General features: G+C 39.8%; 1 protein-coding gene across 2 annotated transcripts; it reads right to left on the bottom strand.

The window, feature by feature from the left end:
- Positions 1-4,557: 4,557 nt before the first annotated feature.
- On the bottom strand, positions 4,558-9,777 carry LOC127079093 (uncharacterized). Of its 2 annotated transcripts, XM_051019504.1 has the most exons (3): positions 9,070-9,777; positions 8,885-8,949; positions 4,558-6,484 (listed from the first exon to the last, which is right to left on the bottom strand). In XM_051019504.1, exon 3 carries the CDS (start codon positions 6,436-6,438, stop codon positions 4,717-4,719), a length of 1,722 nt encoding a protein of 573 aa, XP_050875461.1. In that variant the 5' UTR covers positions 6,439-6,484; positions 8,885-8,949; positions 9,070-9,777; the 3' UTR covers positions 4,558-4,716. The 2 variants fall into 2 exon arrangements, with proteins under 2 accessions (XP_050875461.1, XP_050875460.1); XM_051019503.1 differs by having other exon boundaries at positions 8,885-9,777.
- Between the last annotated feature and the right edge of the window lie 17,809 nt (positions 9,778-27,586).

The raw sequence follows: 27,586 nt of genomic DNA, 5'->3' as shown, positions 1-27,586 counted from the left end.
AGGAAAACACCGAGAATTGAGCTGTATTATCTACCAACACGTCAATGTGAGGTAGCGGAAAATCATCCTTCGGACTAGCTCTATTCAGATCTCGGTAGTCCACACACATTCTTACTTTCCCATCTTTCTTCGGGACTGGCACAATGTTCGCAACCCATGGCGGATAGTTAGTGACAGCAAGGAAACCAGCATCCCACTGCTTCTGCACTTCTTCCTTAATCTTCATCGCCATATCAGGTCGAGTTCTGCGCAACTTCTGCTTCACTGGAGGACAATCTGTTCTCAACGGTAGCTTGTGCACAACGATATCGGTATCCAACCCTGGCATATCTTGATAAGACCAGGCAAAGATGTCGACATACTCTTTCAACAACACTACCAATCTGCTCTTGACACTTTCCTCCAAAGCAGCCCCGATTTTCACTTCTTTCTTAACCTCGTCGGTACCCAGATTTACAACCTCAATTTGTTCTTCATGCGGCTGAATCACCTTCTCCTCTTGTTTTAACAACCTGGCTAATTCCCCTGGCAGTTCACAATCTTCTTCGTCTTCTTCTTCAGCGAGATAGATTGGATTGTCGAAGTCATACAAGGGTGTAACAGGATTGTTATCAATGAGATCCGGAGAGGAATTGCATCTGCATGAATGTTGATTCATGCATTGCTTTAGAACCGGTGTGAGAAATTGAAAAAGAAAAACGAAAACATTGCCATTTTTATTTTGTTTTTATTTTTAAACTGCAAAAATAAATGAAAAACAAGGAACACCGCTTTTGATTGAAAATCATCCTTTTATTCATGATGCAAAACTCTTGCAAATTTAAACATGAGGAGGCCCTTACAATGGACCATTACGTGTCGGGCAACACGTAAGGTTTGCATGCAAATAAGAAAGAAACAAGAAAAATATTACTCTTCGAGGAGAGTGACCCGGATGATTTCTTCGGCCTTCCAGTTGTGGATTTCCATCCCTGGTTCGCACGACGTTATCCATCGGTCCATGTCACAGTCGCTGTCAATATCTTCACCCATCATGCAGATGTGGTCCGGATCCAGCATTCCGGCACTAGTGAAGGTAACTGGCGCACGACGTCCTCTTTCTCGCCCGGAGCCTCGGCTTGGTTGATATCCAACCCCAAAACGGTCCTTCTTCTCAGGGACCTCCATCATTTTGCCCCAACCAGGAGCCTCACCGCTCTTGACCACCTCAGCAGCCTGCTTGTATGAAGCGATGGATGGTTTCTCTTCCTCCTGCTTAGCGAACAGAGCATTCTCCACCTTAACGGTTTCAAATGCCTGGCTAGGCGTCTCCCATATTTCTCCATCCATCTCCACATACTTAAACGAAGACAGGTGGCTGACAAAGATGTCCTCCTCTCCGCAAACAGTAACGACTTGGCCTCCCCAGACATATTTCAGCTTCTGGTGCAAAGTCGATGTAACTGCTCCCGCAGCATGGATCCATGGGCGACCCAACAAGCAACTGTAAGCCGGCTGGATGTCCATAACATAGAAGGTCGACTTAAACACTTCTGGGCCAATCTTCACTGGCAATTCCACCTCCCCAAATACGGCCCGCTTTGACCCATCAAAAGCTCGCACAATCAGATCAGTCGGGGTCAAAATCAGCCCATCACAGTTCAGCTTCGCCAAGGCCTTCTTTGGCAACACATTAAATGAGGAGCCGGTATCAACCAGCACATGCGAAAGCACGGCTCCCTTGCATTCCATCGCAATGTGTAGCGCCCGATTATGGTTCCTTCCATCTACGGTCAAATCCATATCAGTAAAGCCCAACCCATGGCTAGCATGCACGTTGGATACGACCGTCTCCAATTGGTTGATTGTGATTTCCTGAGGCACATAGGCTTTCTTCAGAATTTTCAATAAAGCCTCCCTATGACCCTCAGAACTCAACAGCAGTGAAAGAATCGAGATCTTAGAAGGTGTTTGCTGCAAGTGATCCACCAATTTATACTCCGACTTTTTGATGATTCTCAGAAACTCTTCAGCCTCATCATCAAATTTGTTATCCGACCCCGCAGGCGCCGGTGTCATCACAGGAGTATTACCACTATCTGCCACAGCCTTCCCCTTTGCCCTGGCTAAAGCCTCGGCCTTTTCCTTTTTATCTTTTTCTTCCTCCCCCCTCCTCAAAGCATCGGGAGCAAATAACCTTCCACTGCGAGTGAAACCGCTGGGACCGGCATTATCCACCTTTAGCACGGTGGTTTCACTAGCAGATTGTTCTTCCAACCTCTCACCATTACAATATACCTCTCCCCCATAATGCCATGGCACGGCATCCTCTTTGTCGTATGGAATCGGCCCAGGTACCGTGATGGTAACTGGAGCCTCCTCCACCAGGTTAGACAAATCAACCGGGTCATAGAAAATGGTTATGGTGGAGACCTCCTCCTTCTTCCCTTCAGACTTCTCGATCACAATCTCCCCATCGTCCATCAGCCCCTGGACATGCTTCCTCAGAAGCTCACAACCATTTGCAGAAATAGTGCACTCAGCACACTCAAACCCGCAGCCCGGGTAAACCCCATTTCTTAACAACTGCCTCTTGACCTCAGCCAAAGGCGTCTTCAGCTGATCAACATCAAATAGCCCAACTCGACTTTCCTCAGAAATTGCATTCACCCCCCTTTGACCATGCGCAGGCATGGGATTGGCATTGACATTGGAAGATGGAGTAAAATTAATGGCTTTGGAATCCACCAGGTCTTGAACTGTGTGCTTAAAAGCTTTACAGTTCTCAATGTTGTGCCCGGGCGCACCCGAGTGGAATTCACATTTAGCATTCTCATCATAACTGGCTGGTCTTTGATCAGGTCTCAAAGGTGCCAGAGTTCTGGTCTGCACAAGGCCCAAATCCTGCAGCTTCTTAAACAAGAAAGCATAGCTCACTGGAGGCCTATCAAACTGACGATCCTGTGCTCTGCCCCGGATCTGATACCCAGCCCTTTGCTGCCTCTGCTGAAAGGGTTGTTGTCTTTGTTGCTGTTGCTGTTGTTGCGTTTGTGCTGGCTGAGACTCAGTAGGAATTGTTACTGCAGCATTGTGCTGGAAGTAACGGTCCCTACTGGGTCCGCGCTGAGCGTACACTACACTGGTATCTCCCTCTTTCTTCCTCTGTCCACCATTGTTACCAAACGGCTTTTTCGACCCTGAAGAAGAAGAAGACGCACCCTGAATTTTGCCCAGCTTTAACCAACTCTCTATCCTTTCCCCCGCCACCACAATGTCGGAGAAGTTGGTGACAGGACAACCTACCATCCTCTCAGCAAATGGCCCCTGCAGGGTCCCCATAAACAAATCAGACATCTCCCGATCTACCAACGGAGGTTGAACTCTGGCAGCCAACTCTCTCCACCTTTGCGCATACTCTTTAAAGCCCTCATTATGTTTCTGAGACATGCCCTGCAGCTGGGTACGACTCGGAGCCATATCTGCATTAAACTGGTACTGCTTAAAGAAAGCATCTCCCAAATCTTGCCAGCTTTTGATATCGGACGATCTCAACTTGGTGTACCATTCCAAGGAGCCTCCAGACAGGCTGTCCTGGAAAAAGTACATCCACAGTTTTTGATCCGCGGTGTATGCTGAGATTTTGCGGACAAATGCCTGGAGATGAGTTTCCGGGCAGGAACTACCGTTGTATTTATCGAACGCAGGCGCCTTGAACTTCTGAGGAATGACAATCCCCTCCACCAATCCCATGTTGGACATGTTAACCACCCCTGGCGTGGCATAACTTTCAAGCACTTTTATCTTCTCAGCCAGCAGCTGGATTTCCTTGTTCTGAGGAGGAATGTCATAAGGCACAAAAGGCTCATTTCGCATAGAGAACTGGTCAGCCTCTCTATCTTCCTCCTGATCTTCGTCAAAACCATAAAACGGAGGCACAAAGTTGTCTTTCATATTCTGACTAGGCCCAGGTTGACCAGCAGCACCAGCATTATTCACCAGACCAACTGTTGTCCTCTTTCCACCATCACGAGATCCCTGCCCCTGGTTGGAGACTCCATCCAGGTTGACCCCACTGTTCTGAGCAGAAACCCGCTCGAGTTTCTCAACTTTATCTGCGAGAGCCTTCTGACCAATGGCAAAACCTTGCATTATATTGATCAGTTCGGTCATTTTCTCCTTCAATTCCAGCATATCAGCACTGGGAAGCTCCATGAGTCTGGGAGTGTTTCTTCTTGTGTAATATCTGTGAGGGCGAGTTGAGTGCAGGGGTACAGCTCTACGAGCGCGAGCAATGGTTCCTGTTTACAAACAAGCACGTTAGTAATAGTCACCTGCAAAATAAAACACAAGTTATCATGATTAATGCATGTATGCAGTGTCTATCCATATGAAGGACACTTTGTCTCTCGACCCTGGCATCATCGAGACAAATAATAAGCCGGCATTAACATTCTGATTAGCAGTGTTTGATTTTGTTGTGCAGATCGGAGATATGTGATTTAGCAAGAATACCCCCAACCATGTGTGTGCTTGTGTAAGTGCATACGGTAAAGCAAATAAAGCTTGTCACCCAATCACTGAATAGAAACCATCATTACATAACCAAAAAGTGCACAATCGGTGCAATAGTCATACATCAGATCAAATATCAAATACAATCCTCCAGAATAGAAAAGAAATACAGACAAAGTGAATTCCGTCAACAAGCCTGACGGTAATTCAACACAAATGAAAGATCTAGCTAGATGAGGGTCCCACAGATGGCCCTATCTCATCTTCCATCCTCGCGAACTCTGCGGCGAACCTGAGCTCGGTATTCTCCTGCTGTAGTCTTCCAACTTCCTTCTGATGAATCTTCATCTGCCTGAAGTAGTGGTCTCTCTCAGCCATATAGTGATCTCTCTCTGCAATGATCTTTAGCTTCTCTGACTCCTTGACTTGCAGCTTTGCCTCCCACTCAGCAATGAGACCCCTGACTCTGTCATCTCTCTGATCCTTCACTATGATTTGCCTTCTCTTCTCATCTTCGATGACTTTTGATGCTCTGAACAGCTTCTCCTTTGTGATGTCATGTTCCCTGTTGGACGATGCTAAAGCTTGGCTGATCTTCCCATAGTAGGCTGTATCCATCTCGAAGCGTTTGGCCTCCAAAGCATGTCGCTTGTCTTGATCTTCCATCTTCACTTTGATTTCCTGATTAGCTGCCTGAAAATGAGCAACACTTCTCTCCAACTCCGCTTTCTCTGCAAGTAACTGATCTCTGGCCCTCTTCATCTTAAGGAACTCCTCCATGCTGACAGAAGAACTTGGACCCTCAATCCTAGGACACACTGAGTCACCTCCAGGGAACGGTAGAAATGTAGACTCAATCCTCTTCCGCAACCAATCCTCAAATAGTGGAAAATACCGGCAGTTGACTTTGCCGTAAGGAACCTTACCCCTCCTCTGGATATCTCGCCATTCGTCCAATACCTGCCTCAACTTGGTCTGGTTACCATCAATCGGGAAATAGAAGGACTCCTGAATCTCTCGCCCGAGAGGAGGACCCTCTATAGCAAACCCCATCTGTCTCCGGAGAAGCATCGGGTTGTAATTAATGCAACCCTGAACTCCCACTAAAGGCACATTAGGTAAACTCCCGCAACTGCAGATGAAGTCCCGACCAGCTAAACCATTATGAGTCCAAGCAATGTCATCAGCCCGCAGACCCATCAATCGAAAGGACCACTTCACACTAGGATCAATCTGAACAAAGGCACCTCGGGAAGGCAAATATCCCATGAACCACCTAAAGAGTAGCTGAGAGCAGCATCTGACCAGACCACCACGCCTCTTCTCATTCCTGTTATGCACTGAGTAGTATACATCTCCAATCAGGGTAGGAATAGGGTTTCTCTGCATAAACAACCTGATAGCATTACGGTCCACGAAATTCTTCTGGTTAGGAAACAGAACAATCCCATAAATGCTCACAGCAATCAGAGCACAAACCGTCTTCCAGTTACCCACAGCAGCATGTTCCTTGGCATTAGCCTCCAAGAAACTCAAATGAAATCCAGGTAACTTTCCCTTCTCCTTCCAACCTTCCTTGACCATTTCCGGACTCAAATAAAGAGCACGTGAAATCCCAAGGACATCCGGCTCCGCCCTAGTGACATGGAAAGGAATCTGATCACGGATCTGAATACCCAGGATGCTGACATAATCCTCCATCAGAGGTCCCAACAGATAGTCTGGAAAAACGAAACACCTCAACCCAGGGTCATAGAACTGAAGAAGAGTGTGGATGGCGCTCCTGTCGCAGTCAGTGAGTCTGAAAACCATCTTCAGAATACCGCCGTATGACTCTCTAAACATTCCCACATGGTCAGGAGTAATCAATGCTATCATATCCTTGAGCACACCAATCTCTGGATCAAAGAAACTGTAAGCAATGTTGTTCTTCAAACCGGTCCTCATATTGGAGCAGAAAATCTCTCAACCAGAATCTCGATCAAAAGTGTCCCTGCATATGGGTAAACATGGGTTAGATGCAATTAATGCAAAATGTAATGATGCTGATGAATGAATGCAATGCGTTGCCATCCTCCAAGCCATCTGATCATTTGCACTGAATCTGGGCTCTGAACTGATCATAACCATATGAGGAATGTACAATCCCAATTCTGACCCACGGGTTCCGAAATAAACGGAAGACAGATACATCATCATCACCATCATCACCAAACCATATCCGAGTAGACACATCACCCTTATCTGAATCGGCCCGGGGAACCCGAAATAAACGGATCCCCACTGATAAAATATCTCGGCCCGGGGAATCCGAAATAAACGGATCCCCACTGATAAGTCACGGACAGCACTCCGGCGTCACGGCAATAAATGACCATAAATCCGACTTATAATTATGTCTCTGAATCACAGATCAAAAGTCACCATCTGAAGGCTATCTGAACAAACATCTGACAGAACAACCCTCCCCTCACAGGTAAGTTCTAATCAAGTCCTCCTAAGGCGGATAATGGTCTCGACAATCGGGCGGAGATACTCAATGGGTTTGCCCTTTCGGGTGTGCCATTGTAGCTCTCTTAAAATCGTCTAAACCAAAGATCCGGGAATGATCGGTCACCAGAGTCAACAACTCAAATGGAGTGACTCAAACAAAGCGGAATATCCACAGAGATGAGCACTATCAAGTGAGCCTCGTCCGGCTTGTGGCACATCACGCCGCCAGGCACATGTTGACTTAACATGAAAGAGGCAACGTGAGACCACACTAGTCCTAGGTGTATACTCGGGCCTGGGTTTTAGCCCCACTCAGAACACCCACCCCAAACAACAGAACCACCTGCAGAGGGCGGCAACAACATGATAGTATGATGCATGCAGACATTAATGCAAATATAGATACACACTGGTTAGAATAATAAACGCAATAATCAACACATACAAGCAACCTAAACCAATCCTAGAACGCTAGGAAGGACTCGCTTAGGGACGATGGACCAGCATAGGTCAACATGTCTGTGGATCCCCAACAGAGTCGCCAGCTGTCGCATCCTGCGAAAAATCAACCGGCGAGCCTAAAAAATAAAACACACAGAGCCGCCACTAAATGTTATTTATCCCAAGATAGGGAAAGGAAACGCTCAGAGAAACCTGGAAAGACATGGTCTCGCGACCAGAGAGAAAAGGTTCGGGAGTCGGTTACGCAAGGGGAAGGTATTAGCACCCCTCACGTCCTAGGTACTCCTAGGGATCCACGTTCTAAAATAAAGAATAGGTTGCTAAGCATCACACACACACACGGGGAACGCAGGTGGGGTTAAGAGGAACGAGCTCGATAAGGTATCGCACCTTATGCCTACATATCTTGTCTGGAACAAGAATCAGAGCCTCTGTAGTTCGGCTTACGCACGCCAAACAACACAAAACATACAAACAAGCAAGGGTGGCAAACATGGAGCCCGACAACCACTGGATGGAATTACGTCGGCATCCGAACCAAAATATGTACAAAACGGCAAACGTGGAGCCCGACTGCCAATCACTGGGCTTACGTCGGCATCCGAGCCAAAACACACAATCAGATAACAAGTAAACACACGCAAAAAAGAAAAAGGTTGCCCGGAGTGGTCTCGCGCGACCACCTGCCTACATACCTCGTCTGGCACGAGGATCAGGGCGATGTAGTTCCCCTGAAAGGGACTAAATTGCTAACCAGAAACCGGGGAAAGATACACAACTAGGGAGCTGAGACTCGAGCCTAATGTTGTCATGCATCGTTAACCCTAAGTTCGGTTTTCTATCCTACTTGCATAAGCAAACTAACCTAACCAGGAAAGAAGCTAGCACACAAGCATACAATCATATATCATCAAATGAGAACAGGTATCTCAAACAAGCATGTCAATCAGATATCCACATAACACGCACTATAGCCAAACAAGGGGCTCAATCAATCAGGTTTGACTGCCTAAGCAATCGTCTGTACAGGCTGTGTTTGCTCTTAACCTTGCCATTACGAGGCTAAGGTGAAGCAGATGAAAGGATGAAGTGAGGATCAGACCTCACAGCTCTTATCCCTAACCAGGGAGAGCTGACAAATGAGCATGGGTCCAGAATAGGGGAACCCTTCTATACTCGATGACTCTGACACAACAGATCTTGGGCTTTTGATCTCAATGCTACAACCATGTAATGGGAGCAAGGAGAAGACTCAACTGAATAGTGGGGGACAGGTTGCTTGTCCCTACCTTCCACCAATTGCCTTACTTGAAGGACTTTTCCTGCTTGGGCTTAAAATAAACAACCACAATCATTGCCTCTTAAGGAGGACTTCAGACAATTTGCCCGGCCCGGTAACAGCCGGGTCTCCAGACTACATGAAGTAAGAAGGTTATACCTCAAATGCAAGTTGCTTAAGCAAAGCAAAGCAATAGTTCACAAGGAACTGAGCAACTAAAGTACCTGGAAACAATCAAACTCAATCAGTAATCAATCAGACAAACTATACGGCAAACAATCAAACAGTTTAAACAATACAACACAAAGCAAGCTCAAGGCTTAAGCCCAAGCTCCAACACCTACAAAAAAATGTTATGTTAGTGTACAAACATCCACAACATCAATCAAAATTGGATTTGGATCATTCTCCATGTACATTATGCTTTTGATCCTGAAAAACCAAGCAAATATTAGCAACTAGACCACTAGGCCAAGCCTAGGGTCCAAAAGCAAGAAAAAAATTAAAACAGCAAGGTATCCACCATCCAACATCAAATTAACATCAAACAAGAGCAAACATCCTTGGTCTCATGTTTATATCATCCATCAAGTTCAATTCATGCACAAAACAATCCATATTGGTTCAAATGAAGCACCAAATATACAAACAGAAGTATTGCATTCAAAGCCATGCCAAAACACATCAAAAAAATCTCAAATTAAATACACCTAAACAGGGGTCAATCAAGGTCTACCATGTCAAATTTGAGCTCAATTGGGCAAATGGAACCATGTCAATGAAAATCAACAAAAACAGACACAATTTCATGCTCCAATTCACACCATCAATGCATACATCCACTTCAAAAATTCATATCTCATTGGAAACTAAAAAGAAATGGATGAGACCAAAACAAGGAGGTCCTAACATGTGTCTAGTTCATGCATATCAAATTTCATGGCCATACAATACCATATGAGGATTTCACATCAAAATTACAAACCTATGTCATATGAGCTTGCACAAATGATCTCCAGAAATGAAAAATCATGATCAAATAGAAAATGCAGTGAAAAATTCTACAAAATTTCATACAACATCACAACATGCCAACCAATCATCATGCAAAATTTCATTTTATTTCAACATGTATAGGTCACTCAAAAAAATCCTGCAAGTTGACATAATGAGGTGTGACACAAATTGTCACACCTAAGTTCCAGAATTTGCTGCTCTCTAACCAGGTATCCAAAATTCACGAAATTTACATATAAATAATCCTCAAAGAGTCAAGAACCACCACAAAAATTTTCAAGAATTTATTTTATGATATGAGTATTTCATGATCAAATTGCCAAAATGTATCAAAAATGGACATACAATGGAAAACCCTAGGTCAATTGAAATATTTGCCAAGCACAACTTTGACCAATAGGTCAAAAAAATTCTACACTCATCAACAAAGTCATAGAAAAAATTTCCATATTTTTAGGAATTTTTTACTATTTTTTATGAATTTTTTAAGGTGTTAGTGAATTTTTTAAGAATTAAAATGAATTAACTTAAATTAACAAAAATGAAATTTCAGTGGCATTATGGTAATTTTTTTTGCGCGGCGGGAAACAGCAAATTTGAAAATTCAAATGACAATTTGGATCAAACATCATCTTCTTCATCGTTTTCAGTAAGAGATTTTCCAGAATTTTCAAAATCATGAAGAACATCAAATGCTAACGAAAATGGACATGGCCGGTACCATTCGAACCGTCTCAACAAGAGGATTACAACTATGAACTCTATTTCTCTCAACTCTTCCTAAATCAAACGAATCACTCGATCTAGGGTTTCACATCTAAAATTCGAATCCGAATATCTCCCTACACAGTCCTCCATTCGCAATTCCAAAACTATCACGACGATCTACATAGCAAGCTCTATAAAACGCATATGCACATCGAGCAAAACATGAAACTCGAAAATTGCTCAAACCTGTAATGGCAGTCGTGATTGAGAGGTCTTTTGCGCTTCTTTTCTTCAAACAGCAGTAGAAGAAGCTCCAGGCAAGGTGATGTGATGCTCAGGTCCCTTCAATTTCGCTCCTACAGCTCGCAATCCGAAATCACCATGGATGAAGGCATTAGCAACAGTCACGATGCAGCACCTAATTCCTCTTAATTTTGCAAAACAGATGGTGAGGATGAGGTTTGTGATCGAATGCAACAAGAATCTCCAATTTTGGTTGAAGAATGAGGAAGAAAAGTGAGATTGAAGATTGATGTGTTCTTGAAGGTTTGAGAGAATTGGAAGAGTTCTAGATCTAGCTTTGGAGAATGTGATTTTCTGTTATGATTAGCAAATGATTTGGAATATATATGTTGGCTTAATCCTCCACTAATCATGTAATTAGCATTTGGCATAATTAAGTGAAATGGTAATTTTTGCAAATGAGGACAAATTGGTCAATACACAATGACAGCACATGCCAGCTCACAATTGGTTCCAACATGTCCAAAACACCATATGTGAAGTGTAGAAACAATTCCCATTGCAATTGGTCATGTATTTCTCAAACTCACCATGTATTTGCAAAATGTCCATTTTTGTCATTTCCATTTTTCATGCCAAAACTCAAACCATGTGCATTAACCATGAAATGAATATTCAAACACACTTAAAATGCCATTCCTGAGGTGTTGGAAAAAGTCCCATTCAAAAATTCCCAATATTTTGACTTTTGGACAATTTTGCCCCTGGTCCAATTCAGCTGTCCAGTTGAAAAGTGACTTTTTGCCTTGGCCATTTTTGAACAAATCCAATGATGCACCCTCAAAGTACATGTCAAATGGAGTTTGTGCATATAAAGAACTTGCAATTTGGACAAAGTATGTGGTAGTTATGGCCTCCTGATTACGGGTTTTTTTGAAATTCACTGAGCCATATTTTGCAAACCGTACATTGGATTTTCAAGTTCTTGGACTTTTTGGAAAGGTGAGAACAAGATCTACATCTGTCATGTTGAACAATTTTTCATTTGAAGCTTCCTTGGACTTCTGTTTTTGAGGTCAAAAACTTTCCATTTTTGGAAACTTCAGTTACAAGTCACTTGCTATTTTTGGCAGTTTTTGTCCTGACTTGATTTTCTTCATTTTTAAGCCTTGCAATCTCATTTAACACTTGTTCCAACATGAATGAAGTGTGTCTAACTTGTTTCCACCTCCAAATCCACCAGATCATGTACAGTTGACCACAGTTGACTTTTCATCTGATAGATGAATTTGGCAATGCATTGATCAATCTGAGCCCCAATCTTCAACTGAAATGGCTCAAGGGTGAAACCCTAGCCTTACTAAGCACAATATAATCACAAAATGAACCCCATAATCATCAGAAACCTCATCTCCTGATCCAGCCCTGATTGGCCCAATGCAACTGATTAGGGTTGACCAGTGGTCAAAACCCTAATCTCAAGGAATCTTCTTCAATCTTCTGATGACATCCAACCATGATGATGATGTATCAATTCAATCAAGATGAATACCAATACCCTTGGGAATCATGAAACCCTAATTCACAGCCCAATCCTCAGATGGCCCATGATCAATCAGTAAACCCTAGGCATACACTTTCTGACTTCCTCATCCTCTGATCAAGACTTGGGAAGATGGCTTGCACAATGTAACCACATGATATGCAATATGAAAATGCCTAATGACCTAAAATGAAAATGCAAATATGTTAATGCTAGTCCCAAGAGAGGAGGGCAAATTTTGAGGTGTTACAGAAGGTTGTTAAGAAACAACTTGAGTTTCGTAAAGAAGAATTAAAATCTTCCAAAGAAACTGTCGAGACATTGGAAAGAAATCTAGCTGATGTCTAAGCAGGATATGGCTCTCCAAGATTTCTTAATAATATATCTTAATAGAAATTTTCTTGCATCCATGATCTATGGAGTAAGAAAGAGCAAAAGTGATGGTTTGGTCTTCCATGAAATGTATGGTTCTCATAATCTTGACATGGAAGAATCTCTTTGAACCATCTTCTACATGTTATGCTTATGACTTATTGGTGTCTTACATTAAAGGGATCTCAAGATCAATAACAGAGAAGTTAAAGGTTCTGATAGAACCAGAGACCTCAAGGTCAAAAGTTTTGCATAAGTCAGAACCTGAGATCTCAAAGTTAGTGGTTTTGATGAAACTAGACACTAAGATCTAAAAGTCAAAAAGTCAATGGAATTCAGTACCTAAGACTTCTTGATCTAAGCTTCTGAAATCTTCAGAAGCTAATGTCAAAGCTTATCCATGACGGAATTTCCATAAGAAGAAACTCTGGAATAAGGCTAGACATTACTCTAAGGCAATGAACATATTAAGAAATGGCCTAGAGTAACAAACACAAAAGGATCCATAAGATAATGGGTACCAAATTACGAAATTGTGTTTGCTGATATGCTTAAAAGTTAGTTCGTTTATCCAAATGTCTAGATAACAGATGACTACATCATACAACATAAGGAAAACATATTTTCTAATCCTAACTCTGAAATAGAAAGGAAAGTTGAAGTATGGAGAAAAGCAGAATAAGAGTATTATGGTTACTAGTATTGCTCCAAGACTGTGCTGAACGAGGACCAAGTTCAACAACAAGAGTGTTTAAGACTAATTATCATGAGTAACAACATTGAAACCAACATTTATAAGAAGAAAAACCAAGGTATGTCTAAACTCCTTCTTTTTATTTAGACAACTTTTATGAAAGAGATACTATTTACTTTAGTCTATGTATATATTTCCTTGATGCATAACTATCCTAGATAATATGCCAACATAAGAATTTTCAAAACAAGTAGAAAATATTTTTTAATATCCTTGTTCATATTCTTTGTTCAGAACCAAGTATTGTGGGCTCAAAAGTTTTGATAAGAAAAGCGTTGTTATTCAAGTAAACTCATTAATGAGTTACTTTGCTCGTTTTACCCTGTCATACCCTAATTTTTAACCCTAAGATGCCACCTTTATTTATATCATTTGCATGACATTTAGCATCTTTGCATTACTAACATATTGAAAATACAAAAAGATTTTCTACTTTGTTTGTCTTAAGATAGGGTTTTGCACCAAGAGCTTTCAAAGATTGATCAATCAAGACTTGGCATGAGTTTAAACATTTGAAACTCCTCATCCTTACCAAGTTATAAAGTGACTTCCATCAACAAGAATCAAGTTATAGATCATTGCATCTCAAATTCATCAAGGCCAGAGTTCATCTGATACCCTCAACTAGGGTTTTGACCCAAATTCAACTGGTTAACTTTTTAGCCAAGGCATGATCCCAAAGCTTGAAGTATGGTTAAAAGAATTGAAATAAATCATAAGTAATCCATTCACATCATCCAATGTTCCCAAGAGATCCCATTCATTAAAGATTGCAAGAATTGGATTCATCTGATATAAAGTCAATTGAGGCAAAGTCAAAGTTTGACTTTTGACATTTTTTGGTCAACCATGGACTTCACAACTCAAGGATCATGAAAATATGATTTATATATGCATTTGATCAAGATAAAATAAGAAATTGGAGGTTACTTGCAAAAAGGGCAAGATTTGGTTTTGTAAATTTTTCCAAGTTATGAAAAAATACATGTTCAAGTACCCAACTTTCCAAGGCCATAACTTCTGATCCAAGCCATCATTTTCTTTGGTCCAATTATCAGATTAAAGGTCTTACTTTATACTTCAACTTTTTCATTAATGATTTATTCCAAAAAAAATGCAAGGATTTCAAGTTATGAAGCCATGAAGTTGGTACCATAAAATTGAAACACTTAGAAAAAATTTCAACCAAATCTGTCTTCAAAAATTGACTTACTTGATCATCATTTTTCACCAGAATCCATATTGATTCAAGGAAAACTCCCAACATTAAAGTTGTAGATTATGGTCTTAAATTTCCAAAAAGTCCAAGAGCATGAAATTATCATATTTGAGTTAGGAGTTTCTAAGAGATGAAGTTAGCTCTCCAAATCTGAATTTCGGGTCATTTTCATGGCAAGTTCATCATGCAACCTTGAGGCAAAGCTACATAATCTTACGTTGAAGGCTATCTTGCTTATAAATATCACTCTAATCAAAATATCACACACACTTTTGAGCCATTATCCAAGCAACCAAGCCATTACACAATGAATCATTCCATTTTTGGCACAAAAGTTACACTTCCATTTGTGTAAAGTGGCTTTAACCCAATATTAAGTACCATTGAGCTCCCAAATGGCTTTGGTTCTGAGACATATCAACTCTAAACCTCAAGCCAACTCCTACACTTCAGACAAAGCTCAACAAAACACTTCATGCACCCCATGTTTTTGCCATGCTTCCCACTTGGTGTTTTGTGCAAGAACCAATCAAGCAAGCAAACCAGTACAAGCCACAACTATTTTATGATATCTGAAGCTTCTTGAACCCTTAAGGATCACTATAAATAGAGGAAAAATCCTTAGCTATCCATACACCAAGCTCACCAAGCAAAACTTCATTTTAGCAAGCTTTTAACCTTAACCTCCATTTCTCTCATCTTGCTCGTGCATTCTTAACCAATCACCTTCTGGGAGTTCATAAGAATTAGAAGAAGCATTAAATAGTAGCTGGAAGTGGTATTAAAGAGGCATTGGATATTGCTTCAATAGGTATATTCTTGCACTTTGAAACTCATTATACATGCATCATTTTCATGTGATTTCTGAAGCAAATATGTAGCATTTATTGTGTTAAGGTTGATTATTAACTCATATGCCATTTATCTTGCTGTTTATGTGAATTTAAGTTGCATGAAACCTAAAGTTTAAGTTCTAGTTTTGGCCTTCGTGCATCTTCATCTTTGAGTATTAGCTAAAACTTATCGTACCATTGTGTTCCTTACATTTTTCTAAGCAATTTTGATCTTTATTTTATGAAAAATGGTTGAGAAATGAGAGAGAGATGATTGATGGAAGATTTGAAAAATAATGAATGAAAGAAAAAAGAAAATAAGAAGCTAGAAGTTGAAGAAGATGCTGTCATGGCATGGAAAAGTCAAACCAAACACGTTTTTATAATATATACAATTCCTTGTGTTATAACGAATGGATGTATAGTCACCCTAGTGGTAGAAGCATGGACCCTAAGACACTTACAAGCAAAAGGTCTGGAGTTCAAAGCCCTCTTGCCCCAAACTTTGGTTTTTTTATTTTTCCAAACAGTGCATGGAACCCCAAGGACGTGGGTTCGAACCTGACCAGTGTAATGTTTATTTTCTCTCACTTGTTAAATGTTCATTTTTCTTCATAACTTCAAATATCCATAACTTCATGATCCCTTAACATTTTTTAACCCATTCTTTTTGCCATGTGTTCATGAGAATGTCTATTTTTATGAATCCACAAAAAAATCCCAAAAAATAATATTTATTTTGACCATTTTTATTAGGTAAAAAACTAGTGTATTTTATGTTGTTTTTAGGCCTTTTAATGGATTTTCTTTTATTGTTTCCTTGTTCTAAGAGACCGTAGATGTTTGTGTGACCAATGTATATTTGTTTAGGTCTTGTTTGATATTGGTAGCATTTTGTTTGCTTAAACATGATCATATTTTGGGCACTATACCATGATTAAATGACCTTGTTTTAAAATATTAGTGATTGATTATTTAGATGAAACTTAGGGTTTTGGTTAGATGAATCTTTTGAAGCATCTTGATGCATGATTAGGGTTTCCACTTAAGTTTGGTCTTATCATGAACTTTGACTCTAGTTTAATGTTTATTTTGTGAATACTTATAATGTGATGCATGTTTGACCTAAATTGATTCATATTTTGTTTACCATGTACCAATGAATGTCTTTACTATGTCAAATATGATTTTGTCTTCACCATCAATGTGTTGTCTCTTGTGATGTTATTTTGTGAATACTTATAATGTGATGCATGTTTGACCTAAATTGATTAATGTTGTGTTTACCATGTACCAATGAATGCATTTAGCATGTCAAATATGAGTTTGTCTTCACCATCAATGTGTTGTGTCTTGTGATGTTATGTGAAACTTCGTCATGTCTTGTTTATGTTCATCTCAAAGCCTAAAAACCATGATCAATATTGTCATCCATACCTCACTCACTTTGTGATTACCATTGTATTTAGACATATTTTGTGCCTTAATGTTAATGCATGTTTAACCTTGTTATTATTTATATCCAAGGGAAAGGAATCATGACATTCTTGTCATTTTGCATGTGTGTGTTCATTTGCATCCTATACAACTTTGCTTCCCCTTAATCCAAAACTTCTAGATACAATCTTAGGTTCCCCTCAATGTAAACCTTATGATTTTATCTCTCTCTCTCTCCTTCTTATAACCACCTTCATAATAAACTTTTACTTAGGTCATTGTTATCCCTTTTATTTCTTAATGAAATGCTTCAAAACACTTAAGCATATTCAAAGATCTTTTCATAAGACCTAAAAAACAAAAACTTAACTCAAAACCTTTTGCCACTTTGGCTTTTCCATGTTTAAAACCTTTTTATAAAAGAATTAGACATGAGTCATCCCTAGTTGAGATTTAAATCTCCTACCCCATAACATTTTAGAGATTGATATTATTTCTTTTCCATTTGGAAGAGGTATGTGGCACACTTGTTGGTTCTATATCCAAGTGAGAGCCCTTCTTTCAATTTGATGAAAATATATATCTTCCACATGTTTGTGGTGGTTTAAAAGTGAGTTTTCTTCTTAAGATGACAATTTGTCTCTTTCTCATAAAATCAACCCCAACAAATCCCTTCTTACTTTTGAACCCGAACTACGAGGTTTTGATCCTTTACGGGTACGTAGGCATAAGACTCAATGTCTTTCCAAATCATCAAACAATAAAAAGATGTTCTTTTTATCATCTCCCCAATTAAATAGCAAACAATTTTTAACAAAACACATATATTTAAAATATTCCTGTAGAGTACTACAGATGATTAGGGTGCTAATACATTCCCTTTTCATAACACACCCCCGTACCTTAGAATCCCCCCCCCCTTTTTTACTTTGCTTAGGTTTAATCTTCTAGCTTTGCATATACATATTGGGTTATTTTTTAATATTTTCCCCTACCCTTGAATAAATTAAAATTTGGTGGTGATATTTTGATTCATAATTCAAGTCTAATCAATAACTTGGTCTCCGATTCTTCACCGCGACAGAAATGACGATTTCACTGGGGAAAGAAAATTAAGTGGGTGATACCTAACTTGTTTATATGTGTTTATTATTATTATTTGTTGCTATGTTTGCTTGGGTTTCATTATGGAGATCTATAAGTGATGAAGATATCCTAACCCAGATTAGAGAATACAAATAAGATAGGGTGGTGGTATAATCAAATTTACATGTCTGGAGTAATCCTAAGCATTATTAACATATGATATAACCCCGCTCAGTGGAGACCTCTTTGATGGTAATATTTGTTATTGCGAGTAAATCGTAGTGGCGTTATTATCTTCGACATGAGAGTCTAAGATGTAAGAACAAAAATTGTTCTACAACAGATTCCTTGATTTTGATGATAACAAAGGATGAAACCAAAAATGGCACCCTAACGAAAAAGTTTCTAAGTGTGCAGGGTTCTAAAGAAAGAAGGAAGAGATCTGATGATGTCATCAGATACAGAACCAGATCAGATACAAATTATCAGAAGATAAGAAGCATCTGAAGTAGAAACACGTTCAAGGAAGTCCAACTCTGAGCAAAACAGCAAAGTATCAGAAGCATCTAAACAAGAAGTACGCTCTAGAAGTTCTGATTCTGAACAACAGTATGTCAAACTTCAGAAGCTCTTGGCGCTATCTGAAGAAATCATCAGAACTCAAAAGAGATCAACATCAGAAGCAAGACTCCAAGATTCTCAGATACACGAAGACTCTGATCATGGAATTGCTAATTATGAAAGAGTAACGTTAAAGTCAAGTAAAGATTTGCAAATGGATTTCCTAATACAGAAAGAGACGTTAATCTCCAATTTCAATAAAGAAAGTACTATATGTGGTAAGTAGTCATTTCAAGGAGAGAAAGTTATCCTGCAGAAGCTATTTATGTTATGGCGTAAATTCATTTTATTACTCATCAGTTTCAACTACTACCTCACTGATCTATATAAAGGACTGCAAATCAACATTCAGGATATAACATATACAAGGAAAAATATACTGAAACATAAAACGCTCAAGGAAACACTCTTGCTCTCTAAATCTTCACGAAGCTTTTGCTTATAACGTGAATCACTTTTGTTCTTACTATTGTAATACTTGCTTATCTTAGAAGCACTCTAGATTACATAAATCTTTTATCTATTGTTTGTTTATTTCCTCAAGTGACTCTGTGTAGTCTGTATACTTGAGAGGACTAAGAGATCTTTCTCTTAGACGTTGTTTGTAATCAATCTTTCAAGATTAGTGGATTAAGTCCTTGTTGAAGGCGAAATCACCTTGGTCGGGTGGACTGGAGTAGCTTTGTGTTATAAGCGAACCAGTATAAAATCATTGTGTGGTTTTCATTTTGAAAAAGTGCTTATTTTTCAAACAATTCAAACCCCCCCTTTCTTGTTTTTCTCACCTTCAATTGGTATCAGAGCTCCGGCTCTGTTATTGATTTTCTAATCAAACACTTAACAGTGTAGAGAGATCCAGAAAGAGAAAAACTATGGCCCACACAAATGAAAAGGATAGTTACAATGCTAAGCCTCCTGTCTTTGATGGAGAGAAATTTGATTACTGGAAAGATAGAATTGAAAGTTTCTTTCTAGGCTATGATGCTGAACTCTGGGACATTGTCACAGATGGATACAAACCTCCTGTCACAGAGGATGGAGCTGAAGTTCCCAGAAGTAAGATGTCAGATGATCAGAAACGAGTTTTCAAGAATCATCACAAGGCCAGAACCATACTCCTAAATGCTATATCTTACAACGAGTATGAAAAGATCACCAACAGAGAAACAGCCAAAGACATACTTGACTCTCTAAGGATGACTCATGAAGGAAACTCTCAAGTCAAAGAGACAAAGGCTCTGGCGCTTATCCAGAAATATGAAGCCTTCAAAATGGAGGATGATGAAGCCATAGAGGCAATGTTCTCTAGATTCCAAACTCTGATTGCAGGTCTCAAGGTTCTAGACAAAGGATACACAACTGCAGACCATGTCAAAAAGATAGTCAGAAGTCTGCCAAAGAAATGGAGACCTATGGTTACTGCTCTGAAGCTGTCAAAGGATCTGAACAATATTAGCCTTGAAGAACTTGTCAGTTCTCTCAGAAGCCATGAGATAGAACTAGAGGAAGATGAGCCTCAGAAAAGGAACAAGTCTGTAGCATTAAAGTCCAGACCTGAAAGATGCAAACTTGACAGAACCAAAGCTCTCCAGGCAGAAACTGAAGATGCTGACAACTCTGAACCAGAAGACTCTGATGATGAAGAAGAATTGTCCCTACTAACCAGAAGAGTTAAGCAACTCTGGAAAAAGAGGAACAACAACTTCAGAAGATCAAGACCCAGAGGGGATCGATCAGAATCAACTTCAAAAGGTAAATCTAACAAAGATATTACCTGTTATGAATGTAAAGAAACAGGTCATTACAGGAATGAATGCCCCAAGCTAAAGAAAGACAACCCTAGAAAATAAAGCTTCAAGAAAAATACCTTCAGGACAAAGAAAGGACTGATGGCTACCTGGGATGATAGTGAATCTGGATCATCAGAATCTGACTCTGATGAACAGGCCAATGTGGCACTTATGGCTACCACATCCAGGAGTAGCTCAGATGAAGAATCTGAAGAGGTATTTTCTGAACTTTCTCGATCTGATCTAGAATCTTGTTTGTCAGAAACTCTTAGCTCATATCAGAAATTAAAACAAAAGTTTAAAAACATTAAAGGCTGTCTTAGAGCAAAATTTGAAGAATGTGGCAAGCTTGAGATGACAATTCTAGCACAAGAAGATACAATCAGATTGTTAATATTAGAAAGAGATGGAGCAAAAAGAAAAAGCTTAGAATTAGAAGAAGCGTTATCTCAAACTCCACAAACTTCAAATGCAATAATTTATAAATACGAAGAAGCCTTTCAAGAATTTCTGAAAAATGGAATAGGTAGGAGTATTATGGCATCCATGATTTATGGAGTCAGTCAGAACAATAAAAAGGGAATTGGGTATGATCCTAAGGAAGTTAAAACTTCTTCTAGTGACCAACTTAAATCTCCATTTTCATATCACTATACACACACACAAGAACAAAAATTTGAAAATGCTAGAAAACCCAAAGTTATGAGAAACTCTGGGAAGACTAATCAAAGAGGACCCAAGAGATTCTGGGTACCAAAAGATAAGATTGTGTATGTTGCAGATATCCTATGCAGCAAAGTTCAGACACCAGTCATGGTACCTGGACTCTGGATGCTCGCGACACATGACGGGAAGAAAGTCTATGTTCCAAAGCCTGGAACTTAAAGATGCTGGATTCGTAGGTTTCGGAGGAGATCAGAAAGGAAGGATCAGAGGCTCTGGAACTATTGGTAATGGTACTCTTCCCTCTATATCTGATGTTCTTTACGTATAAGGATTAATGCATAACTTGTTATCCATAAGTCAATTAAGTGATAACGGTTATGATGTAATCTTTAATCAAAAAACATGTAAAGTCATTAATCAGAACGATGGCTCTGTCCTTTTCACAGGCAAGAGGAAAAACAACATCTATAAAATTAATCTTTCTGATTTAAAAGAACAAAATGTTAAATGTCTGATGTCTGTTCATAAAGAGCAATGGGTGTGGCATAGACGCTTGGGCCACATTAGCATGAGGAAACTTTCTCAGCTAAATAAACTCGAGTTAGTCAGAGGCCTACCTAAACTGAAGTTTTCTTCAGATGCTCTGTGTGAAGCATGTCAGAAAGGAAAATTTTCAAAAACATCCTTTAAAAAGAAAAATGTTGTTTCTACCTCTAAGCCTCTGGAACTTCTTCACATTGACTTATTTGGTCCTGTGAAAACAGCATCAGTTAATGGAAAGAAGTATGGACTAGTCATTGTTGATGATTACAGTCGCTGGACATGGGTGAAATTCCTAAAGCACAAGAGTGAGTCTCACTCTGTATTCACTAGTTTCTGCTCCAAAGTGCAAAAAGAATTTGATGCTAAAATTGTTAGAGTCAGAAGTGATCATGGTCGAGAATTTGAAAACAAAGATTTTGAAGAATTATTTGACTCTAATGGAATATCCCATGATTTCTCCTGCCCTAGAACTCCACAACAAAATGGAGTTGTAGAGAGGAAGAATAGGACACTCCAAGAGATGGCTAGAACCATGATCAATGAAACTAATGTGGCAAAGCATTTTTGGGCAGAAGCTGTAAATACAGCGTGTTACATTCAGAATAGAATCTCTATAAGACCCATTCTGGAAAAGACTCCCTATGAACTGTGTAAAGGAAGAAAACGAAACATTTCATATTTTCATCCTTTTGGATGTTCTTGCTTTATTTTAAACACTAAAGAACATCTGAACAAGTTTGATTCCAAAGCACAGAAAGGTATTATGTTAGGATACTCAGAACGCTCTAAAGGCTACAGAGTATACAACACAGAAACCAAAATTGTAGAAGAATCAATTCATGTCAGATTTGATGATAAGCTTGACCCTGAAAAGTCAAAGCTAGTTGAAAATTTTGCAGATTTAGAAATCACTCTTGTAGGATCTGATAAAATTCCAGAAGCAACTGCCATTCAGAACTCTGAAGAAATAAAATCCCCAGAAATCCCAAAGAAAGTCAAAAGTCGTATTAAGATATCTGAAGATTTGATTCTGGGAAACAAGGACGAACCTGTCAGAACCAGATCTACCTTCAGAACCTCTGAAGATACTCCTCTGGGACTAGTGTCTCTGATTGAGCCTATGTCCTGTGATGAAGCACTTCAAGATAACGACTGGGTTTTAGCCATGCAAGAAGAATTAGATCAATTCACAAAGAATGATGTCTGGGATCTTGTTCCAAAGCCCAGAGGCACTCACGTTATTAGAACCAGATGGGTATTCAGAAACAAGCTGAATGAGAAAGGAGAAGTTGTCAGAAACAAAGCTCGACTGGTAGCTCAAGGTTATAGTCAACAAGAAGGTATTGATTATAATGAAACTTTTGCTCCAGTCGCAAGGTTAGAATCTATTCGTCTTCTTGTATCTTTTGCTATTAACCATTCTATTAAACTATATCAAATGGATGTCAAGAGTGAATTCCTTAATGGTTATATATCAGAAGAAGTGTATGTCAACCAACCTCCAAGTTTTGAAAATCCAAACTTTCCAGAACATGTTTTTAAACTTAAAAAATCTTTATATGGACTCAAACAAGCTCCCAGAGCTTGGTATGAACGTTTAAGCAATTTTCTTCTGGAACACAATTTTATCAGAGGGAAAGTTGACTTCACACTTTTCTGTAAGAACCTTAACAATGATCTCATGATATGCCAGATATACGTTGATGACATTATTTTTGGTTCAGTTAACGCCTCTGTTTGTCAAGAATTCTCTAAGTTAATGCAGGCAGAATTTGAAATGAGTCTAATGCAAGAACTAAAGTTCTTTCTGGGAATTCAAATTAACCAAACTTCAGAAGTTACATATGTTCATCAAAGCAAATATATTAAAGATGTTCTGAAGAAATTTGACATGGCTAACTGCAACTCTGCAAAAACTCCAATGCATTCAACATGCATTCTTGAAAAAGAAGAAGTAAGCTCAAAGGTTTGTCAGAAGCTCTATCGAGGTATGATAGGCTCTCTTCTCTATCTGACTGCTACTCGTCCTGATATTCTCTTTAGTGTCTGTCTCTGTGCCAGATTCCAATCAGATCCTAGAGAATCTCATTTAACAGCAGTTAAGAGAATTCTTAAGTATCTGAAAGGAACTCCTAACCTGGGCCTGATGTATAAGAAAACATCAGAGTATAGACTTTCTGGTTACTGTGATGCAGATTATGCAGGAGATAGACTAGAACGAAAAAGCACATCTGGAAATTGCCAGCTTCTGGGAAACAATCTAATCTCCTGGGCTAGCAAAAGACAGTCAACTATCGCTCTATCAACTGCAGAAGCAGAATATATCTCAGCATCACTGTGCACAACTCAGATGCTCTGGATGAAGCATCAGTTAGAAGATCTGCAAATTTTTGAGAGTAACATTCCTATCTTCTGTGATAATACTGCTGCCATTTGTCTAAGTAAGAATCCCATTCTACATTCCATAGCTAAACACATTGAAATAAAACATCATTTTATCAGAGACTATGTTCAGAAAGGGATAGTAACATTGAAGTTCATTGATACAGATCATCAATGGGCAGATATCTTTACTAAGCCGCTAGCTGAAGATAGATTTCTTTTTATCTTAGAAAATCTGAACATTCAAAATTGTCCAGAATGAAGTGTGGCTCTGAAAATGTAAAATGAGACTCTGACATAAACAAATGTGTTTCTGCCTCTGACTTTGATACTTCTACCAAGTTAAGAAGATATCTGAGTTAGAAATCTCTAGGAACCAATCATTTGGTATTCCTGAAGATCAGATACATCAACACGTGGAGCACTTAACGTCCAACCCTAGAACTTCTAGACAACTGTCCAGAAGAAAATCAAAGGGAAACGTTTGAGATCTCCTCGAGCAGTGTGCATACTATTGGGATTAGACATTCATTAATTAGCCTTAATCATTTCTCCCCTAAGCGTGCTTACTTGAGCTTTGTGCTAACGCAATATTGTGTGTCGTTTTGCATGTGTTTTAACTTAGGGTATTTAAACACTTTTCTCACTTTTCACACACTTATCACTCTCACTCACTCTAAAACCTTAAACCCTCTCTGAAGCGTCTCTCAAACTACTCATCTTCATCTTCTTCTTCAACTATGGATGCTCAACAACAAGAAGTTTTCAATTTCTCTCAACAAATGGAATCCACCACCACTGCCCAAACTTCAAGCATTTCAACTCCAATGGTTACAGGCGTTTCCACTACCCCAGTATACAAGGAACCCCATATCCTTGATCGTTTACCTCACATCAACCTAGCAACTCCCTTTGAGGGATTGGATGTGTTATGTGAAACACTGGTGGATTTTGACAACTTGAGAAGAAATGGAGTTGATCTTACTGAAGAACTTCATCAACAAGGTTGGGGAAACTACTTCCAAAGGCTCTATGGCCCTGTTTACCCACTTCTCGTCAAGGAGTTCTGGAGATTTGCAGATGTTGATGACCATTTCATCGTCTCCTTTGTTTTGGGGGTAAAGATAGTAATCACTGAAGAATCAATTGCTTCCTTGTTGAACATGGAAAAAGATGGAGGAAAAAGGATTTACAACATCAACCCTAGATCAAGGCGCGTTGCTGAAGTAATCAATCCAACCATTTTCAAACCCAACACTGAAGGAAATCCTTCAAAGAACAAAGAGCTGCATCAGAACCTCAGAGTGTGGCTCAAGATCATTCTGGGAACTATTCACCACCGCCCAGCCTCAAACTCCTCTGATTACATCAATGCAGATCAGAAGTGCATTCTGTATTGCATTCACAAGGGTGTGAAGATCTGCCTTCCTGCACTACTCTTCAGATACCTAAGAGACTCTGTCAGGGAGACCAGAAACAACATGAAGCCCAGATCCTACATCCCTCTGGGAAGATTGTTATCTGATGTTTTCATCGAGAATGGGCTGGTAGATCATCTGGAGAAGGCCAAGCTGATGCTAGATCTGGCAATAGATACTAGGAAGCCTCTGAACGCCAGAAATCTCAAGAGTATGGGAATAATAAAGAAGATTCAAGTCAGACCCACGCTGGACACATCCTGGGATTCCTTGAAAGATCAGAGGAAGCTGCCTCATGGTCTTGCTAGGTTCTACAAGAATGAACCCAGAGATGCTGTTGCTATCTATCTTAATCGTCTGCTGGATGAAGGTGTTGACATCTCTGACTTCAGCCTCGACGATTGTCTAGATTCAGAAGAAGACTTCGTCAGGTACAAGAGAGGTCTCTCTGAGAAGAAGATAACATCACAAGCAAAGAAGGCAAGACTTGGAGAATCTTCTGGAAGCAGATCTCCAGCTCCTCTGCAAATTCGTACTGGTACGTCTGTTCCTCCTATTTCCTCTGCACCTCTGATGGTTTCCTCTACTCCTTCCTCTAATCCTCTCCCAACACCACCCATTTTTACAACCTCTAAAATCCCACCTTCTACAACTAGAACCTCACAACCTTCACCAATTTTAAATATCGCCCGTACATTCATACCTCCTTCTGAACCTGAACAAATGAACCAAAGCACTTCCTCTTCATCATCTTCAGAACCAGAATCACCACCATACCTTCAAATCTCCTCTGACCAAGAATACTCTGACCCTGACTCCCCAACCTTAGCCCAAATTCAGGCTCAAAACCTTGCTTCACAACAACAAACACAAACACAATCTGAAGCAACTTCACCTCCACCAGAACAAACAACCAACATTACTTCTGAAGACCAACCCTCTGAAACTCAACCCTCTGACCTCCACACCTCTGATATCACACCTTCAAACATCTCCGCAGAATCTGAACCATTAGACTTAAACCCTCTTTACGCTTCACCCCAAAGATCTGAACCTCAACCTGAAACAGAATCTGAACCTCTCACCTTAAATCTCAGCCCTCCAACATCTCCACCTCATACCTCTGAACCTGACCTTTCTATACCTACCCTTGAGGAAGCCATCATGCTGGTCGCAGGGGCTTCAGTACAAAAGGTCAAGTCTCTGACCACTAACTCTGAAGTCAGTGATGATCCTGACTCTGTAAGGACACACTGGAACAGAGTCATTGGCTGGATGACCTCTGAGGCTTTTAGACTGAAGCACATCTCTGAACAAGTCAGAAATGGCTACATCAGAGATGCTGAGGCAAGACTTCAGGAAAGACTTGCTAGAGAAGCTGAAGCCAGAAGGCTGGAAGAAGAGAGGTTAGCAAGAGAAGCTGAAGAAGAGGCTAGAAGACTGGAAGAAGAAAGAGCAAAGGAAGCTGAAATCCTAAGAATAAAGGAAGCTGAAGCTAAGGCTCTGGCGGATGCAGAAGCACAAGCTGCTGCTGAAGCTGAAGCACAGGCTGCTGCTGAAGCACAGCAGGCTCTGACTCTGGGGGAGTCCTCTTCTGTTATCCCTATGGTTCTCCAGACGCTGAAAGAACTTAAGCAAGATCAGAATGAACTCCGTGCCAGAATGGATAAGCAAGACACTGTCAACGACAACATTCAGAACATGCTGGCTATGTTGCTTCAGAGAGTGCCTCCGCCTCCGAACCCCTAGGCACTTAGGATATTTTTTTTTGCTTGCCTGTTGTTTTGTTTGCTTTCTCTGATTCTGATGTTTTCCTGTTCTTGTTGCCTTTGTGCTTTTATCTGAATACAATGTTTTTCTCTTAAATTCCTTATTTTTGCTATGTCTTTTTGATTCTGACAAAAGGGGGAGAAGTCATTAATAACTCTGATGAAAATATTGTCTAAATACCTTAAGCATTCTGCAACATATTTTTCTTAAAAATAAATTTATCTAACCTGGACTTAAGAAATTGCAGAAGGTATCAAGAAACCTCTTTACTTAGAAGCTCTGGTAAGAACTTTTGAACTCCGTAGCACTATCTCAGGGGGAGCTCTTGTCTATCTAATCTGATATTTTATATGTTTCATCTGCTAATTAAGATTGTTTTGTCATCATCAAAAAGGGGGAGATTGTAAGAACAAAAATTGTTCTACAACAGATTCCTTGATTTTGATGATAACAAAGGAT

The sequence above is a fragment of the Lathyrus oleraceus genome, chromosome 5 (genome assembly GCF_024323335.1).
Source record: "Lathyrus oleraceus cultivar Zhongwan6 chromosome 5, CAAS_Psat_ZW6_1.0, whole genome shotgun sequence".
NCBI lineage: Eukaryota > Viridiplantae > Streptophyta > Magnoliopsida > Fabales > Fabaceae > Lathyrus > Lathyrus oleraceus.
The sequence above is the reverse complement of the archived record's forward strand: the minus strand, read 5'-3'. Positions and strand labels throughout refer to the sequence as shown.

Coding starts and splice junctions, on each gene's coding strand:
- LOC127079093 (XM_051019503.1), bottom strand. CDS start 6,438: ATGAGGACCGGTTTGAAGAACAACATTGCTTACAGTTTCTTTGATCCA.